At 40.2% G+C, this 20,596-nt stretch overlaps 1 protein-coding gene across 1 annotated transcript in view; it reads left to right on the top strand.

Annotated features, from left to right (window-relative positions):
• The window catches only part of LOC128686061 (adenylate cyclase type 8-like), a gene marked incomplete in the record, with an annotated part of 931,274 nt that overhangs the window by 862,311 nt on the left and 48,367 nt on the right, over positions 1–20,596 (top strand). The window contains 1 exon segment of the mRNA XM_070083124.1: positions 19,331–19,532. Within this exon segment, the coding sequence (XP_069939225.1) occupies positions 19,331–19,532 (202 nt within the window).

Below are 20,596 nucleotides of genomic sequence, written 5' to 3'. Positions count from 1 at the left end.
CTCAGGAAAAATCCGATGATAATGCCTCTTTTGGTCTTAGTATCTTGACTGGAATAGAAGTGTGTGAGATCATTTTTATTTGTAGGTTTTCGGTAAACTTGAAATCTTAGGTTGTTATCTACTCAGTGAATGAGGACGTCGAGGAAAGGTAGCTTGTCATTGGACTCTTCTTCTAGTGTAAACTGGATCGCCGGTTCAACTGCGTTGAGCCTTGCCAGAAGATTCTGTACATCAAAACGTTTGGGAGTTATTACGAGGACGTCGTCCACGTAACGTAACCAAGTGACGCTTGCAGGGATGATGTTGCCGAAGTGTTCGGACTCTAGGTGTTCCATGTACAAGTTAGCTAAGACGGCAGTGATGGGGGACTCCATTCCCATGCCGTAGGTTTGTTTGTAGAGCCTGTTATTGAAAGAAAAACAGATGAAATTAACACAGAGTTCAATCAAGTCAACAAAATCTCGGGGAGGTAGAGGAAGATCAAGGTCCTGATTGACTTTACATCGTAGAACCTCGATGGCTTTTCTGGTAGGTACTTTTGTGAAGAGGGAAGCCACGTCCAAACTGCTTAGTTTCTTGTTGCGGATGGAGAGGTTTCGGATATGGTTGAGAAGGTCGCCTGAATGTTTAAGATGAGCGGGGCTGATGGTCCCCAGAAGGCAGGAAAGATGTTTGGCAAGAACTCCGGCTAGTTTGTGTGGTGCACTGCCTATACCTGACGTGATTGGTCTGAGAGGAATATTGTGTTTATGGGCCTTGGGTAAACCATACATATGTGCTGGTTTAGGATTGCAGGGTAACAAGTACAGAAGTTTCTTCCCTTCTCTAGTGCGTTTGAGTATTTGTGTGGTTTTATATAGAAAATCTTTCGTGAGTGTCTCCCACTGTTGAATGCTGATCGGTTCGTATGTAGACTGATCACTGTAGTCACTGGTGTTGACTATGACGACTCCACCTCCTTTGTCGGCGGTGGTGACGATAATGTTGGGGTCGTTGGCGAGGTTCTTAAGGGCAGTAATATATCGTCTGAGATTAGGAAAAGAAGGTTCACATAAAGCTGCAGTGAGAATGCCCTGTATATAATCCTTCTGGAAGTTGCTGTCACTGTGTCTATGGTTCTTGGTAACTAGGTTGAGTTGATAGTTAGGTTTGCGTATGTTGGTGGTAAATTTGAGTCCCAGACTCAGTGCTTGTTTCTCGTAATCAATTAAGGTGCGTGTCCATGGAGAGCGAAACGTTGCCACAATAAAATGTCACATTAGTTGCACTTGTGTCCTTTTACTTTACATATTGTCGGTAATTCTACCAACATTATTACAAGATGAGGTTTGATAAAGCTCATGGAGCAGGGAGAGAGAGGACCTAGTAGCACTCAGTGAAGAGGCTGGGCCAGGAGCTGAGTCTCGACCCCTGCAACCACAATTAGATGAGTACAATTAGGCGAGTACACACACACACACACACACACACACACACACACACACACACACACACACACACACACACACACACACACACACACACACACACACACACACATACACACACACACTCACACACACATGCACCTCATGCATCAACATGTTAAGGACATTACCAGAGAGAGAGGGGTGGACGAACTAGCCGGACTGGACCTCGTGTTCACCTCGAGCAGTTCAGACATTGAGGACACCACATATGAGAGGCCCCTTGGAGCTAGTGATCACGTGGTTCTGTGCTTAGTACAGTTACAAGTGGAGAGGGTAACAGGAGTTGAATGGGAAAGGGCAAACTATGAAAGGAGGGCCTACACAGGTATGAGGAACTCCTGCAGGAGGTTCAGTGGGACAGAGAATTGGTAGGAAAGTCAGTAAACGAAATGATGGAATACGTAACAACAAAATGCAAGGAGGCAGAGGAAAGTTTTGTTCCCAAGGGCAACAGAAATTATGGGAAGACTAGAACGAGCCCCTGGTTTTCCCGAAGGTGTAGGGAGGCAAAAACTAAGAGCACTAGATAATGGAAAAAGTACAGAATGCAAAGAACCCAGGAAAATAAGGTGATTAGTCGAAGAGCCAGAAACAAGTATGCACAGATTAGGAAGGAGGCCCCGCGACAGCCCAAAACCACATAGCATCTAAAGTCAAGTCTGAACCGAAACTGCTGTATAGCCATATTAGGATGAAGACAAGAATCAATGACCAGGTGATCAGGCTGAGGAAAGAAGGTGGGGAACTCACAAGAAACGATGAATAGGTATGTGAGGAGCTCAACACGAAATTCAAGGAAGTTTTTACAGTAGAGATAGGAAGGGCTCTGGGAGGACAGCACAGAGGGGAACACCAACAGGGAATAAACCGACAAGTGTTGGATGACATACACACAACCAAGGAGGAAGTGCAGAAGCTGCTAAGTGACCTTGTAACCTCAAAGGCCATGGGACCGGACAACATCTACCGTGGGTCCTTAGAGAAGGAGCAGAGATGTTGTGTGTGCCACTAACCACAATCTTCAACAAATCCCTTGAAACAGGGCAACTACCTGAGGTATGGAAGACGGCAAATGTAGTCCCCATTTTTAAGAAATCAGACAGAAACGAGGCACTAAACTACAGACCAGTGTCACTGACGTGTATAGTATGCAAAGTTATGGAGAAGATTATCAGGAGAAGAGTGGTGGAGCACCTGGAACGGAACAAGATTATGAACAACAACCAGCACAGATTCATGGGAAGCAAATCCTGTGTCACAAACCTTCTGGAGTTTTATGACAAAGTAACAGAAGTAAGACACGAGAGAGAGGAATGGGTTGATTGCATTTTCCTGGACTGCAGGAAGACCTTCGACACTGTTCCTCACAAGAGATTAGTGCAGAAGCTGGAGGATCAGGTGTGTATAACATGAAGGGCACTGCAATGGATCAAAGAATACTTGACAGAGAGGCAACAGCGAGTCATGGTACCCCTTGTCACAGTGCGCGCCTGTGACGAGCGGGGTCTCACAGGGGTCAGGCCAAGGACCAGTGCTATTTTTGGTATATCTGAATGACATGATGGAAGGGATAGACTCAGAAGTGTCCCTGTTCGCAGATGATGTGAAGTTAATGGGGAGAATTAAATCAGATGAGGATCAGCCAGGACTACAAAGAGACCTGAACAGGCTGGTCACGTGGCCCAGTAACTGGCTTCTATAATTCTACCCCGCCAAATACGAAGTCATGAAGATTGGGGAAGGGCAAAAAATTCCGCAGACAGAGTATAGGCTAGGTGGAGAAAGATTGCAAGCCTCAGTCAAGGGAAAGATCTTGGGGTGACCATAACACCGAACATGTCTCCGAAAGCACACATTAACCAAATAACTGCTTCAGCATATGGGCGCCTAGCAAATTTGAGAAAAGCGTTCCGATACCTTAGTAAGGAATCGTTGAACACACGTCAGGTCCATACTGAAGTATGCAGCACCAATTTGTAACCCACACCTGGTCAACCATGATAAGAAATTAGAAAAAGTGCAAAGGTTTGCAACAAGGTTAGTTCCAAAGCTCAGGGGAATATCCTACGAAGATAGTTTGAGGGAAATCGGCCTGACGACACTAGAGGACAGGAGGGTCAGGGGAGACATGATAACGACATACAAAATACTGCGTGGAATACAATTGGAAGCTGAAGACTCAAATGAGTCACAGGGGCGTTAGGAAGAATTTCTTCAGTCATAGAGTTGTCAGGAAGTGGAATAGTCTGACAAGTGATGTAGTGGAGGCAGGAACCATACATAGCTTTAAGACGAGGTATGACACAGCTCAGGGAGCAGAGAGAGAGAGAGGACCTAGTAGCGATCAGTGAAGAGGCGGGGCTAGGAGCTGAGTCTCGACCCCTGCCCCCACAATTAGGTGAGTACACACACACACACACACACACACACACACACACACACACACACACACACGGGGCCAGGAGCTAAGACTCGACCCCTGCAACCACAAATAGGTGAGTACACACACACACACGCACACAGATTGGGGAAGGGCAAAGAAGACCGCAGACGGAGTACAGTCGAGGGGGCCAGAGACTACAAACCTCACTCAAGGAAAAAGATCTTGGGGTGAGTATAACACCAGGCGCATCTCCTGAAGCGCACATCAACCAAATAACGGCTGCAGCATATGGGCGCCTAGGAAACCTCAGAACATCATTCCGACACCTTAATAACGAATCGTTCAGGACCCTGGACACCGTGTACGTTAGGCCCATATTGGAGTATGAGGCACCAGTTTGGAACCCACACCTAGCCAAGCACGTAAAGAAACTAGAGAAAGTGCAAAGGTTTGCAACAAGACTAGTCCCAGAGCAAAGAGGTATGTCCTACGAGGAGAGGTTAAGAGAAATCAACCTGACGACACTGGAGGACAGGAGAGATAGGGGGGACATGATAACGACATACAAAATACTGAGAGGAATTGACAAGGTGGACAAAGACAGGATGTTCCAGAGATTGGACACAGTAACAAGGGGACACAGTTGGAAGTTGAAGACACAGATGAATCACAGGGATGTTAGAAGTATTTCTTCAGCCACAGAGTAGTCAGTAAGTGGAATAGTTTGGGAAGCGATGTAGTGGAGGCAGGATCCATACATAGCTTTAAGCAGAGGTACGATAAAGCTCATGGTTCAGGGAGAGTGACCTAGTAGCGACCAGTGAAGAGGCGGGGCCAGGAGCTTGGGATCGACCCCTGCAACCTCAACTAGGTGAGTACAACTAGGTGAGTACACATAGACGCACACACACACACACATAGACACACACACACACACACGCACACGCACATGCACACACACACACACCCACACACACACACACACACACACACACACACACACACACACACACACACACACACACACACAGACACACACACACACACACACACACACGCACAGACACACACACACACACACACACACACGCACACACACACACACACACACTCTCGCTCTCACACACACACACACCCACACGCACACGCACACACACACACACACACACATACTATCGACAAGTCCGTTTGATAACAAGTAACTAAAACAACGGATGAAATAATGAGTAATAACATTATTTTAAATTAAATTATTTAATATTTAACCTTGCTGCATTACTTAACGCTCATTGTGCAATAAGCATTCCCTTGTATGTTAAACATAGTCATTATAATTTTAGTATAAAAAAATATAGAAAAAAGTATCGGTGTCTGCCAAAAATTGGGAATCGTTCCATCCGAATTTGCTACGGAATTATGCAATATCCTAACATTGTTAGGATGTTACTTATGGGGCTTCAGGGTACAGGGGTTTAGCGTGTTGTGGGGTTGTTTAAGATATCTATGAATGTAGAGATTTCTTACACTAGCGTTTCCAGAGGAGTCCTGCCACACCTGATCACTTAAGCTGCTGAATTTTTACTATGGGACTGAGGGTCCTGCAATTTAATGTTAGAAATATTTTTCACCTTTATCTCATATGACAGTGTGGGTCTATCTAGTCCAGGGTCCCAGAAGTGACTCACTCGGTGCCCAAGATCTGAAAATATTTAGGCCTGGAACTATGTTCCTATACCGAGGGGCCCATATAACTTCTCTGGACCTTGCACTATGTTGCCATATCGGGGGCCTATAGAGGTGAGACAATGGCTATACTTTTTGCTACTTACGGCTATATTCCTAGTCTAACTTTGCTGTCTAAACTACGGTCTTACCCTAGGCACTAAACTATACTAGCGTCTTCCAGTTTAATTAGCTTACAATCGAGGGTCTAAGGTTAAACTTGGCAACAAGGCTGCCCCTCAACAAGCCCTCTGTAGTTGGCTTAGGTGTGTCTTCTCCCTAAACCCTCCATACCACTTCTAACGGTTCAGGTCTTTTAGCCTCATCTTGAACGAAAAAATACTAGAGTTTCCACAAACTGGCTGCTAACCAATAGGTGATCGATATGTTCTGTAATTTCTAAGCAACAGCATGTTAGATACAATGAAGCCGACTATATAATGAGAATTCTTGCTGCATCCCAGAGCTCAACGAAGAGAGATTCTCAATCTTTGTCATCAACCCAGGAACACCTGCCACGTATCCCGATGAATTTACACTATCTCACTGAGGGTGTAGCAGACAGGTGGTCTAGAATTATATAAGTCTAGAATTATGTAAGTCTACCCTGGCCCCTCGTTTATCTAATTTAACCCTTTGTTGGGGACGCTGGGAGTGGCTGGGCAGCACTTCTGGCCAGCCTGTGGTAATGGAAGTCCCGCGAAAAAAAAATTATGCTTCAAAATTTTTTATCTTCACTGTTTATTCATCAAAACGCATTTCTTTTTTTTTTCTTATGTTTAATTATTTCCTTTGCAATATAGTTGAAAATAATCTGAAAAACCTTTAAGTGTTTTTGGTGCACGAATGTTTTGAAATGTGTATAGAAAAAAAAAATTTAATGAGTTTCACATTATTTTTGAAATCGATACAAATAGTGAAATATTATTCTGCATTATAATCAGATTATTTTTAGCTTATTTATTTTTCAATCGATATCCATATCCGGCAGACTTTCAGCATATATTGAGAATAATGTATTTATTCATTCATTCTCTGAAAAATAACAAGGTTGAGCCATTTAGAAAAAATCAGTTGCCAAGTATTAACCAAGTTACTTAAGTCTGGGTGGCAGACGGCGGTGCCTTACTGACTGGCAGTGATTTATTTATTTATTTATTTATTTACAATTTGAGCACACATACAGAGGTACAAAAAAATACAGATAAGAGCAGCATGCCAAAGCCTTATACTATGCATAGCATTACGGGCTGGCTTAAAATTAACTTAAGATTAACTAAGCAATGATGAAATCAGTGATAAAACAGTGTATATTCTCTGAGTCTGTTGAGTCAGATATGGAACACTCAAAGTTTTCCTTCCCAGAGTAGTAGACTGATAAGTTAAACACTTTTCCAACACTTGGGTATCATTATTACCAAAGCGTTTCGCCTCCACTGCAAGCATCTTCAGTTGGAAATAGATGAATGTAACACTAAAAGCAGAAGAAATACTTTTGACGTGATCAGTCCTTCACCCTCGGTGGGAGATGGTCAGTCCCTCAAGCACAGGCATTGGCCAGATCTTATATCCTAGAGTGGATGTGAGATTAAGCAGCTGGAGGTGACGTCACAGGTGAGTGTGGTACACAGGTGGAAGCAAATCATTTTAAACATTTGTTTATCAAAGGAACTGCGGAAGACTTTTCTGTACCAAGATACTATATGTTGCTGTATACCATCATTATGATACGTGTATGACACAGCAGCACCTTGCTATCATGGTACAGGAGAGGTCTTTTGCAATTCCATGGCTAAACAACCATTCAGCATGACTTCCACTCGTGGGCGACGCTCACCTCTGAGGTAAATTCCAGTTGCTTCAGCCTACTCCTACTCTAATATGCAAAGCAACCACAGGATGGAATTGTCATTTAACTCCCCCACCCTGTGGTTCTTTTGCATCTGTCATCTCTATGTTGTGAACATTGCATCTACTCTAGAATATAAGGTCTGACCACATGTCTATCCTTTAGGCTTGAGGGACTATCACTGCAGCAGCCCTACTGTCCCATGCTAGGCAGGTCCAACTCACACCAACCCATACCCATATATGTACTTTCTCACCTATTTTTTAAGTTATTTAAGGTTTTTACTTCAGTACGATACTCGGGAGTTTGTTCTACTCATTAACAACTCTGTTAATGAACCAATGTTTTCCTATATCTTTTCCAAATCTAACTTTTTTCATCTTTACGAGTCTTGTCTTCGTTAGATAAAGTCTATGGTAGAGTTATTATTGAAAGAATTAAGAGTAAGACGGAGAGCAGAATAGCAGATGAACAAGGATGCTTTAGGAAGGGTAGGGGGTGTGTAGACCAAGTGTTTACAGTGAAACATATAGGTGAACAGTATTTATGTAAGGGTAAAGAGCCTTTTGTGACATTTATGGATTTCGAAAAAGCGTATGATAGGGTGGATAGGGGGGCAGTGTGGCAGATGTTGCAAATGTGTGGAATAGGAGGTAGGTTACTGAAAGCAGTGAAGAGTTTTTACGAGGATAGTGAAGCTCAGGTTAAAGTATGTAGGAGGGAGGGAGATTATTTCCCAGTAAAAGTAGGCCTTAGGCAAGAATGTGTGATGTCACCGTGGTTGTTCAATATATTTGTAGGAGTAGTAAGAGAAGTGAATGCTCGGGTGTTCGCAAGAGGTGTGGGGTTAAAAGATAAAGAATCTAACACAAAGTGGGAGTTGTCACAGTTGCTTTTTGCAGATGACACTGTGCTTTTGGGAGATTCTGAAGAGAAGTTGCAGAGGTTGGTGGATGAGTTTGGTAGGGTATGTAAAAGAAAGTAATTAAAAGTGAAAGGAAAGAGGAAGGTGATGAGGATAAAAAAATTTAGAAACGTAGATTGGATATCAGATTGGAGGGAGAGAGTATGGAGGAGGTGAATGTATTCAGATATTTGGGAGTGGACGTGTCAGCAGATGAGCCTGTTAAAAATGAGGTGAATCATAGAATTGACGAAGGGAAAAAGGTGAGTGGTGCATTGAGGAGTCTGTAGAGACATAGAACATTATCCATGGAAGCAAAAAGGTGAATGTGTGAGAGTATAGTTATACCAACGCTTTTGTATGAGTGTGAAATATTGGTGGTAAATGTTGCAACAAGGAGAAGGCTGGAGGCAGTGGAGATGACAAGTTGGAGGGCAATGTGTTGTGTGAATATCATTTAGAGAATCCGTGGTTTGGAAGAGGTGCAGATTACCATATCTATTATCCAGAGAACTGACGAGGGGTTGTTGAGGTGGTTTGGACATCTAGAAAGGATGGAACGAAGCAGAGTGACTTCAAGAGTGCATAAATCTGTAGTGGAGGGAAGACATGGTAGGGGTTGGCGTAGGAAAGGTTGGAGGGAGAGGGTAAAGGAGGTTTTGTGTGCTACAGGCTTGGACTCCCAGCATGCATGCGTGAGCATAATACATAAGAATGAATGGAGATAAATGGTTTTTAGGACTCGTGCTGTCGAAGTGTGAGCAAGGTAACATTTATGAAGGGATTCACGGAAACCAGCAGGCCAGACTTGAGTCCTGGAGATGGGAAGTATAGTGGTTGCACTCTGAAGGAGGGGTATTAATGTTGCAGTTTTATAACTGTAGTGTAAGCTCGCCTTTGGTAAGACAGTGATGGAGTGAATGATGCTGATTTTTTTTTTATTTGCCTTGGTGGAAAACGCAGATGTGTTAATAATAAATAAAAATATTTACATTCTCATGAATCATTCCTGTCTTATATTTATATACCTAAGTCATGCCCTCTAAGTCTACACCTTTCCAGAGAGTGCATATTCAAAGCCCTCGGTCTGGCCTCGTAGGAAAGATTTCTGATGCATGGGATCAACTTTGTCATCCTTCTCTGTTCGTTTCTGCGGGAAAACTGTGAAGTCTCAGGGTAGTAATATGAGTACTAGGAGAACTAGTAATAGGCAAAATGAGGTGGATATCGGAAGGCCAGTGGCACTAATTGACAAGGACAGTAATAGGTTTAGTGGAATAACAGAAAGGAGCAGGAATGATAAAGAGAAAGGAGGGTCCTTAAGTATATATTACACAAATAGTCGCAGTGCTAGGAATAAGATGGACGAGTTGAGACTAGTTGCTAGTGCAGGTAACATAGATGTATTTGCCATTACTGAGACGTGGTTTAATTCAAAAAGTCGGGACATGCCTGCAGAATGTCACATTCAGGGTTTCAAATTGTTCCAAGTAGATAGAAGTATCGGGAAGGGGGGTGGGGTGGCATTGTATGTCCGAGATCGCTTGAACTGTTGCATTAAAACGGGTATTAAGTCTGAAGTAACACATACAGAGTCTGTTTGGATAGAATTTTCAGAGGGGCATGAAAAATTAACTTTAGGTGTGATATACCGTCCCCCAAATTTAGATAGGGACCAGGGAAGACTACTATGGGAGGAAATTGTTAGGGCCACAAGGCACGATAATGTAGTAATTCTAGGAGACTTTAACTTTAGTCATATTGATTGGAATTTCTTGACTGGGAATTTAGAATCATACGACTTCTTAGAAGTAGTTCAGGATTGTTTTCTGAAGCAGTTTGTGACAGAACCTACAAGGGGTAATAACCTGCTTGACTTAGTTCTGGCAAACAATGAATCCCTTGTTAATAATTTAGAAGTTTCAGAAGAACTGGGTGCTAGCGACCACAAATCAATTACATTTAGAATTGAATGGAAGTATGATAGTAGGGATAACTTAGTAACAGTCCCAGATTTTCGCTTAGCAGATTACGATGGGCTTAGAGAACACTTATCATCTGTTGACTGGGGTAACGAAGAGAGCTATCAATATGACAGTTTTCTGAACACAATACATGCTGCTCAAAGAACATTTATCCCTTATAAAGAAATTAGATCAAATAGAAATGACCCAAAATGGATGAATAATAGGCTGAAATATCTACTAGGGCATAAGAAAGGAATTTATAGGCGTATGAAAAGAGGCGAGGGTCATCTTATGAATCAGTATATTGACACTAAGAGGGACATTAAAAAGGGGATAAGAAAAGCTAAAAGGGACTATGAAATTAAAGTTGCTAGGGATTCTAAAACTAACCCAAAAAGTTTTTTCCAGGTATATAGAACAAAAGTCAGAGATAAGATAGGTCCCCTTAAAAATAACTATGGGCATCTTACTGACAAAGAGAATGAAATGTGCTCGATTTTAAATAATTATTTTCTCTCGGTTTTTACACAGGAAGACACTAGTAGTGTTCCGGTAATTAATTTTTATAGTGGGCCAGAAGAAGATAAATTATGTAACATCATAGTCACTAGTGAAATGGTTGTGAAGCAGATAGACCGACTGAAGCAAAATAAGTCACCGGGTCCTGATGAGGTTTTTTCAAGGGTTCTAAAGGAATGCAAAATGGAAGTCTGTGAACCATTAACTAATATTTTTAATTTATCTCTTCAAACAGGTGTAGTGTCTGATATGTGGAAGATGGCTAATGTAATTCCTATTTTTAAAACAGGGGACAAGTCGTTACCGTCAAATTACCGCCCAATAAGCCTGACCTCAATTGTAGGCAAATTACTAGAGTCAATTATAGCTCAAATTATAAGAAGCCATCTCGATAAGCATAGCTTGATTAATGATACTCAGCATGGATTCACAAGAGGCCGGTCTTGTCTAACTAATTTATTAACTTTTTTCAGTAAAGCTTTTGAGGCTGTTGACCACGATAAAGAATTTGATATTATTTACTTAGATTTTAGTAAGGCATTTGATAGAGTTCCGCACCAAAGACTGTTGAAGAAAGTAGCAGCTCATGGCATTGGGGGAAGAGTGCTCTCGTGGATCGAATCATGGCTCACAGACAGGAAGCAGAGAGTGTCCATAAATGGGGTTAAATCCGAGTGGGGATCAGTAACAAGTGGCGTTCCACAGGGATCAGTCTTGGGCCCGTTGTTGTTTATAATATATATCAATGATCTTGATGAAGGAATTACTAGTGATATGAGCAAATTCGCCGATGACACGAAGATAGGTAGGATAATTGATTCAAACGTAGATGTTAGGGAACTTCAGGAGGATTTAGACAAACTCTACTCTTGGTCAGAAAAGTGGCAGATGCAGTTCAATGTAGATAAATGCAAGGTTCTGAAGCTCGGAAGTGTCCATAACCCTAGCACTTATAAGTTAAATAATGTAGAACTTAGCCATACAGATTGCGAAAAGGACTTGGGGGTTATGGTAAGCAGCAACCTTAAACCAAGACAGCAATGCCTAAGCGTACGTAATAAGGCAAATAGATTACTGGGATTTATATCAAGAAGTGTAAGCAACAGAAGTCCAGAGGTCATACTGCAGCTTTATACATCATTAGTAAGGCCTCACCTAGATTATGCAGCTCAATTCTGGTCTCCATATTACAGAATGGACATAAATTCGTTAGAAAACATTCAGCGTAGGATGACTAAATTAATACATAGCATTAGAAATCTTCCTTATGAAGAAAGATTGAAGACTCTTAAGTTACATTCACTTGTTAGACGAAGAATGAGGGGAGACCTGATCGAAGTGTATAAGTGGAAGATAGGTATTAATAAAGGGGATATTAACAAGGTCTTGAGGATATCTCTCCAAGAGAGAACCAGGTATTAATAAAGGGGATATTAACAAGGTCTTGAGGATATCTCTCCAAGAGAGAACCCGCAGTAATGGATTTAAATTAGATAAGTTTAGATTTAGAAAGGACATAGGAAAGTATTGGTTTGGAAATAGGGTAGTTGATGAGTGGAACAGTCTACCTAGTTGGGTTATTGAGGCTAGGACTTTGGGTAGTTTCAAATTTAGGTTGGATAAGTACATGAGTGGGAGGGGTTGGATTTGAGTGGGACTTGCACATCAGAGCTTATTTCTTGGGTAGCATTGAAAATTGGGTTGGTCAAATGTTTGTTAGTGGGATGAATTGTAAAGGACCTGCCTAGTATGGGCCAACAGGCCTGCTGCAGTGTTCCTCCTTTCTTATGTTCTTATGTTCTTATGTTTTCCAGCGCATTTGTAAGAACACTGCAGCAGGCCTATTGACCCACACTAAGCAGGCTCTCCTCAAACCAAAACCCACTAACAAAAATATTTTCCCATCCTATTTTCAATGCTACCTAAGGAATAAACCTTGATAACCTAATAGGTCATGTACAAGTCCCACTCAAATCCAACCCTTCTCATTCGTGTATTTATCCAACCTGAATTTGGAGCTACCCAAGATTTTAGCTTCAATAACTCTATTGAGCTGACTGTTCCATTCACCGACTACACTATTTCGAAACCAATACTTTCCTTTATCCTTTCTAAACCTAACTTATTCCATTTGAATCCAAGTGAGCAAACACTAGGATATGTTATTAGAAAACGTTTCGGTCCTGGGACCTTGATCACTTATAACACACAGAGGCTCATGTTCAGATAGGCTTGCCAGGACGAGGTCCTGGCCTGGTCTTCTTCATGTGGTGATGTGGCGACAGTTTACAGCCCCATGGCGGGGCAGCTGTATGATATGGGTGGGGTGAGTCGTCTTCGTCAAGTGGAGTAGCGTTTATATCCATATGACAAGGGCACGGTGAGTCTTTCAACTCCATTTGAGCCATTCCTGGCACTCAGGCCGTAGCGCGGGTGCCAGAAGAACTCAGGAGATTTTTCTGGAGGTGTGTTGAACACTTGACGTCTGACAGATGTGATATACAGAGGTTAAAATGACCGTATATACAGGCGGAGAGTGAGGTGTGAGTGACACAGGGTGACCTGAAGCATGCCATATTGGGATGAGGACGGTGAGACAATGACGCATGTGACTCCTGTGTTGTGTAGGTGGTGCTTTGCCATGTATGCTCATGTTTTTTTTTTTTTTTAATTTTGTAGTTTATGTATTATGTTCTATAGTATCGGTGACAGCACTTAGCGAGGCTCCGAGACATCGTTGGCATCTAAGGTCATGTTCGGTGAGGACGAGCTGTGCCTCATCCCATTTAAACAAATGCCCCATGGAGTCCCTGTGGAGAACACAGGCATACCTTAAGTCGTCTCTGTTATTGATCTGTGAGATGATCCTCACCTCTTCTGATACGCCTATAAATTCCTTTCTTCTACATAAAATATGTTTGACCCTATTTTTCAACCATTTCCGATCATTTCTATTCGATCTAATTCCTTTAAACGGAATGAAAGTTCTTTGTGCAGCGTGTATAGTGTTTGGAAAACTGTCATATTGGTAGTTCTATTCGATACCCCAGTCCACAGATGATAGGTGTTCTCTAAGCCTATTGTAATCTGCTAAGTGAAAATTTGGGACTGTTACTGAATTATCCTTATCATCATACTTCCAACCGATACTAAAGGTACTCAGTTTGTGGTCGCTAGTGTTCAGCTTCTCTGTAATCTCTAGATTATTAACAAGTGTATCCTTCTTAGCCAGAACCAAATCAAGCAGGTTATTTCCTCTCTTTGGTTCTGTCAAAAACTACTCTAAAAAAAAATCTTGATCTACCTCCAGGAAGTCGTTTGACTTAAGATTCCCAGCCAATGAATTCCAATCGACTTGAATAAAGTTAAAGTCTCCTCGAATTATTACATTATCGTGACTTGAGACCTTAACTGTTTCTTCCCAGAGTAGTCTCTGTTGATCCCTATCCAAGGTCAATGGACGGTAAATCAGGCCTAAAATTAATTTTTCATGCCCTTCCAAAAATTCTTCCTAGAAAGACTATGTGCTCTTTCAGCCTTAATACCCAATTTTATATAGCAGCTTAAGTGTTCTTTGACATATAGTGCCACCCCACCTCCTTTCCCTTTACTTCTATCAACATGGAATAACTTCAAAGCCTGAATGTGACATCCAGCAGGTATGTCCCTATTCTTCATATTAAACCACGTCTCAGTTATGGCAAATAAGTCAGTGTTACCTGCACTTGCAGCCAATTTCAACTCATTCATCTTGTTTCTAGTGCTACGACTATTCGTATATGTTATTAAAAACCCTCTCTTCTCTTTTCCCCCACAACTCATTCCTATCTCTATTACTATCCTTATCACCTAGTGCCACTGGCTCTCCAGTATTCACCAACAACTCTACCTCATTCTGACTATAATTGGTTTCCCTAAATCTCGCAATATCGCTAAAGCGAGAATTCATCCTGCCCAGTTTTATTATAAAATATTTCATTGATTTCCCAAAAAAAACCCATACCCCTATTTCTAGTTCCCTCCACTGAACTAGCAAGTGCCCCCACACCTACTCTAGATAATTGAACCCCCATCCCTGACATACATGCCATTTTTGCCATAGAAGCAGTCCCAGTTGTCTATACAGGGTACTGCAGTCTCCTTAAACTGTTTGTCCAGCCAACGATTAACACCAATTTCCCTGGATAGCCATTCATTCCCAACTTCTCTCCTTGGCAAAATGCCACATATTACAGGCCACCCTCCCTTCTTCCTAATTATGTCTGTCACTGACCTATACCTTCCTAATCTGGTCCTCACTCTTACATTTGCCAACATCGTTGCCTCCAACACCGAGGCAAATAATTGGATTGCTCTCATTACTGTTCATGATGTCCAAACCGCTAACAATATCCTCTATCCCAGCACAAGGAAAACACACCCTTTACCTCCTCTTCCTACCTCTAAGACAAAAAGCCCTATCCATAAACTTAACCTTATTGTCTCCAACTATTACAATGTTCTTACGTTCATTGGGTGTGTTGGACATGATGGTCTCGACACTTTTTGTAGAGATGGTCCTTGATGGGATGTCTTCCCTGATGGAATTTGCTGTAACATTAGCACTAGTCCTCATTGGAATGTCCTTCATTTGAAAATCCTCCATCTTTTATTTACATACATTTGGTAACAAAAAAAATAGTTGCTCGACTACACAGCAGTATGCTGGACCTTCTTCAGCTTCAGCTTCGTCCCTTCAGTTTCATCTGGCATCCAGTCGTTGGTCCAAACATCGATAATGTTGTTCTAGGGATAATCCTTGCACTTACTCTTTAGTCATTGAATTTTTCTTCAAGCTCCCATTAATTCTGCTTTATAGCTGCCCATAGACAGTGGAAGTCATCACGATCTCAGGTAGCTAAGACCGGAGAACACACTAGGTACCAGAACTGCACAGTATAATCTAAATTAGGCCTTACCATGGCCATATATATATTGAAGTGTAATTTGAAGACTCCTACTATTTCTACATCTTGATATGACGCTAAGAATTTTGTTATCTTTATTGCAAACACTTACGCACTGTTATCTTGGCTTTAGATTACTGCTAACCAGAATTCCTATTTCTTTATTTTTGTGTTCAGATTGACTGTGATCTACATTATTCAGTTTATAAGTGCCATGGTTATTCCCTTTTCTAGGCCTAAGAAATTACATTTGTTTACATTAAACTGTATCTGGCACTACTCTGACCACTACATCAAACTACAGTGTCCTGAACAGAATTAATCCGATGGCTTATTTTTGTGTCATCAGCAAATCTGTTTATGTCACCATTTATTCCCTCATCTAGCGCTGCATGTCGGCTTAGCGCTTTCTTTGATAACAAGAATAAGAATAAGAATAATATTCCCTCATCTATGTCGTTAACGAAAATTGTAAACAACAAAGGGCCCAACACTGACCAATGCAGAACACCGCTTATTATGCGTCCCCACTCTGATTACTCCCCACTTTGGTAAACTCTGTTGCCTGCTATCAACCATGCCTTGATCCAGGGAAAAAAATCCTCTTCTATTCCGTGTGACTATTTTCCTCAACAGTCGCCTTTGTGGATCTCCATTAAAGGCCTAACTGCAGTCTATATAAACAATATCATATTCATTACTATGATCTACCACCTCTAATATCTTAATGAAAAAAATTGTAAATTCGTAAGTCAGGAACACCCTTTTGTAAAACCCCGCTGAGATTCATTAATAGTTAATGACCTTCAAGATGGTTTCGAATAACTTCAGCAATTACTGACTCCATCAATTTTCCCCACAGTGGAGGTTATTCTAATTGGTCTATAATTTGAAGCTAACGAAGTATTTCCTGCTTTGAAGATAAGTATCATATTTGCCATTTTTCACTTATCCAGTACTATACCAGTTTGTAATTCTATGTTGAAAAGACTAGCTAATGGTTTGGTCATGTCAAAAAATACTTCCACAAATTTCAGTGTTATATTCACCTGTATTCGACTGAAAAAGCTTGTTGTGGAGGGAACCTGTCTGCAGTAATGACACCCAAGTTTTGAAAAAGTCTAACTCATGTACTTACTGAATATCATCAATATGATAAGAGGAGATTAATCATATGGTTTACAAGAGGAGCTAAATGGTATGTCTGATAGCAACAAATACTGGAGGAGGTAGCAAGTGCAACAAATACTGGAGGAGCTAGCAAGTACAACAAACACTGGAGGAGGGAATAAGTGTTTCACCAGCTGAAAGAGGTAGTAAGTACTACAGTCACTACAAGAGGTAGTAAGTGTCAGTCGCTAGTGTAGGTAGTATGTGCCACAACCACTGGAAAAGATTCTTCTCCCGGTTTCTATTTTTTGGGGGGGCTTGGCAACGAATTCTGATACGAAAACAATCCATATGATTTCGTTCAAGAATCTATTCAGTGACTTCCCATGCTCAAATATCTCCTCTCTCTCTCTCTCTCTCTCTCTCTCTCTCTCTCTCTCTCTCTCTCTCTTTCTTTCTTTATCAGTCCTTATATCAATTTTAACCACACTAGAGCGATATATATTTAGGAATGGCCTCTGAAACACAAAATGAACCCAAATCCTATTTTCATAATACGCAGAAGTAGTTTTGTTATCGTGTCTTCTAGATTCCCAAGACGTCTAGGAGCGTAACAGTCAATAAATTTGTGGATCCAGCTTTCTCAAAAGCATTTTCTGAGCTCTGGTCAAAATTCCTTCTTATGAAACAATAGAATTAGGTCAATCATTTCAGAATTATGACATGAACGGTGAGCAACACAACTACATAACCATGGGTTTTTGAGGCCCCTAAAGACATTTTTTTGAGCCCCCTCGCTGTCCTCAAAGGATTCATGGACAACGAGGAGCAAGACCGGTAAGTGCGGCCATCTGTCGCCAACACTTAAAAGCAGCAGATGTAATCATTAAGTTCAGATTCCAGCTAATGCCATCACGCACTATGTTCTTCATGGTGCTAAATGATATTAAAGGAATAATATAATATCTATAGATATATACAAAACATACCAGGAAATCATTGTGAAATGAGTGAAAAACACCAGCGTTACCCCGACAAGAATTATCTGGCTTAATTTTGAGTGTGACAGCGTATGTTTATTTTTATTTTAAGACTGTGAACAATATAACTTAGAAGCAACAGAGGACACTAACCCTCTAAGACTCAGAATTATGACTATAAGGCGGCTTATTGAAGGGAGATAACAATAAGGAGTATTCAGCTAATTATGACTGGAAGGAGACATAAAGAAACGCTATGTTTTTATAGCATTTAAATATTGTTTATTCTAAAAAAATCATTGTCAGTATATGATACAAAAGAATTCGCAACAATAGCAATTATATACAATGATTTTTATTGGAAAAAATATTTGCTTTATTTTTGTATACATTTATTCATTATTAAAGCACACTTTAAACATTTGATATATTTTTTTTCAAAATGAAGTATATGAGTATTTTCCGTTATGATTTTTATCTCCCCAAAAATATTTTGTTTTGTTTCACCATTGTAGAAAATTACCATGACAACGTTTAAAACCATTATGCATTTATCAGAATCTATTTCTGTCATTTGATACATATGCTTTTGTCATTATAAAAATTTTACAAATATTTTCATATGAAAATTATTAGGCTATTATACATTCTAAAAATTCAGTTATCATGCTTTATTATAAATATGAAATGATGTGTAATAATGCATTTATTTTATTAGTTAAGTAAAAGGCCACAAATGCAATTAATGTGACATTTTATTGTGGCAACGTTTCGCTCTCCAGAAGAGCGAAACGTTGCCACAATACAATGTCACATTAGTTGCACTTGTGTCCTTTTACTTTATATATTGTCAGTAATTCTGACAACATTAATACACTATTTTATTAGTATTTGTAAATGTGACTAAATGGTTTACTTTTAGTAATATTTTAGATCGAGTATCAACTGTCACTGTGATATGTTGAAACAAATTTTAAGAATTTGGTGTTCATTACCAATACAATATTTATGAGAAATAATTGCGAAAAAGGGAAAGCTTATTGTCCCTTTTTATTACAAAATAATATTACACTTGAGGATTTACGTTTTTTCTTTAAGAAATTAATTTTAGATCATTTGGGCGAGGTATGATGCGGTGAATGGGTTACCATTCTTCAGAGAGTCCAGCAGAACACTTTCGGGGAATTTTTGAAGCAACTAAAACAGTAAAATAATGATAAAAAATGAACTGAAGAAAAGAATTTATGCATACTATATGACATGAGTACTGTATTTCCTTGAAGAATGAAGGTCAGTACAGTAATTATTAAGTTTTTATTATACAACATGCTACTGCAGTACCTAGTTATGTGTTTACATCATAAATTTAGTGTAACATAAACTTAAGAAAAGCTTGTATACATAAAAATGCACACTGTTCAACACATTTATTATAAGACCTTTTCAGTGACTATCCATTAATTTTTTGGTTATCATTGCAGAGTGGAAGTACTGTTGCCACCCTTCTTGCCTGCAACTATCCTTTTGGCAATAGGTTTGTTGCTGGTGATGGCCGAAGAGTTTCCAGTCTTACCAGTAAGCCTTCGTCGGCTCTCCACTCGCTTAGCACGAGCAACTTTTGGCAGGAAAGCCTTCATCTGTGCTCTCATGGCTATCATATCTCTGCCATCTATGCTTACTCTGGTAGGTGAACCATAAATTAAGTGTTGTGTAGAAGTTATACTATTATACGATGGTATATTTTTGCCCCAGATTTGTTTTATAGTAATATATCATTAAATTAACTTAATTTTCGTGCATTTTTACCATCTTGTCACATTAGATGGAGCAGACCATGACATTAGCATAGAGAAACACATATGAGGATATTAGTGTGTATGGAAACAGGTATAATGACATTTTGAAGATACTGAAGGAAAAACAGAATATTTAAATATGTTTGACACATTATTGTCATTGAAAATAGAGTTTTGGTCAAAGTTTTTGCTGTTCTTTTTTTTATTTACAACTCTGTAGAGTGGAGCAAGGGAACCATGTTAGGTACCTCTATAAATTAGGTTTGGTGGATCTTATCAAGAATACCCCCCCTTCCCTGTCACATCACAATCCTGTGATTCTCAGTGATAATGAGAATCTTCTTCAACACTGTTTAACCTTTAAACAACAAATTTCAACAAATTCTTAAAAAAAATAGTTCATAGGTGCGTTATGAACACATTAATTTGCTGCAAAATGACATACTGCATCTATTCGTGTATAGGCAGTATCCAAACTATTTTCATATTACATTAATTTTTCATATTTCTTGAGTGCAAGTAGAAATTCAATTTTATATAGCAATAAAAAATTAGAATTAATACAGTGAATATTATTCAGGGTTGCTAGTGGCAGCCTAGTGATCTTGTATGGAAGTGGAAGAACATTAAATTAAATATAAGGACGATTACACATAGGTAGCATTAACCCGTAGTGATATTATTATAATAATAGAGACATTTGGTATCAAACATTAGCTTACCTGTGTAAAGACTCAATGATCGTACTCGACAGTGATCGTACTCGACAGTGATCGTACTCGACAGTGATCGTACTCGACAGTGATCGTACTCGACAGTGATCGTACTCGACAGTGATCGTACTCGACAGTGATTGTACTCGACAGTGATTGTACTCAACAGTGATCGTACTCGACAGTGATTGTACTCGACAGTGATCGTGCTCGACAGTGATCGTACTCGACAGTGATT

The sequence above is a fragment of the Cherax quadricarinatus genome, chromosome 9 (genome assembly GCF_038502225.1).
Source record: "Cherax quadricarinatus isolate ZL_2023a chromosome 9, ASM3850222v1, whole genome shotgun sequence".
NCBI lineage: Eukaryota > Metazoa > Arthropoda > Malacostraca > Decapoda > Parastacidae > Cherax > Cherax quadricarinatus.
This window is presented reverse-complemented; position numbering and strand designations above follow the sequence as displayed.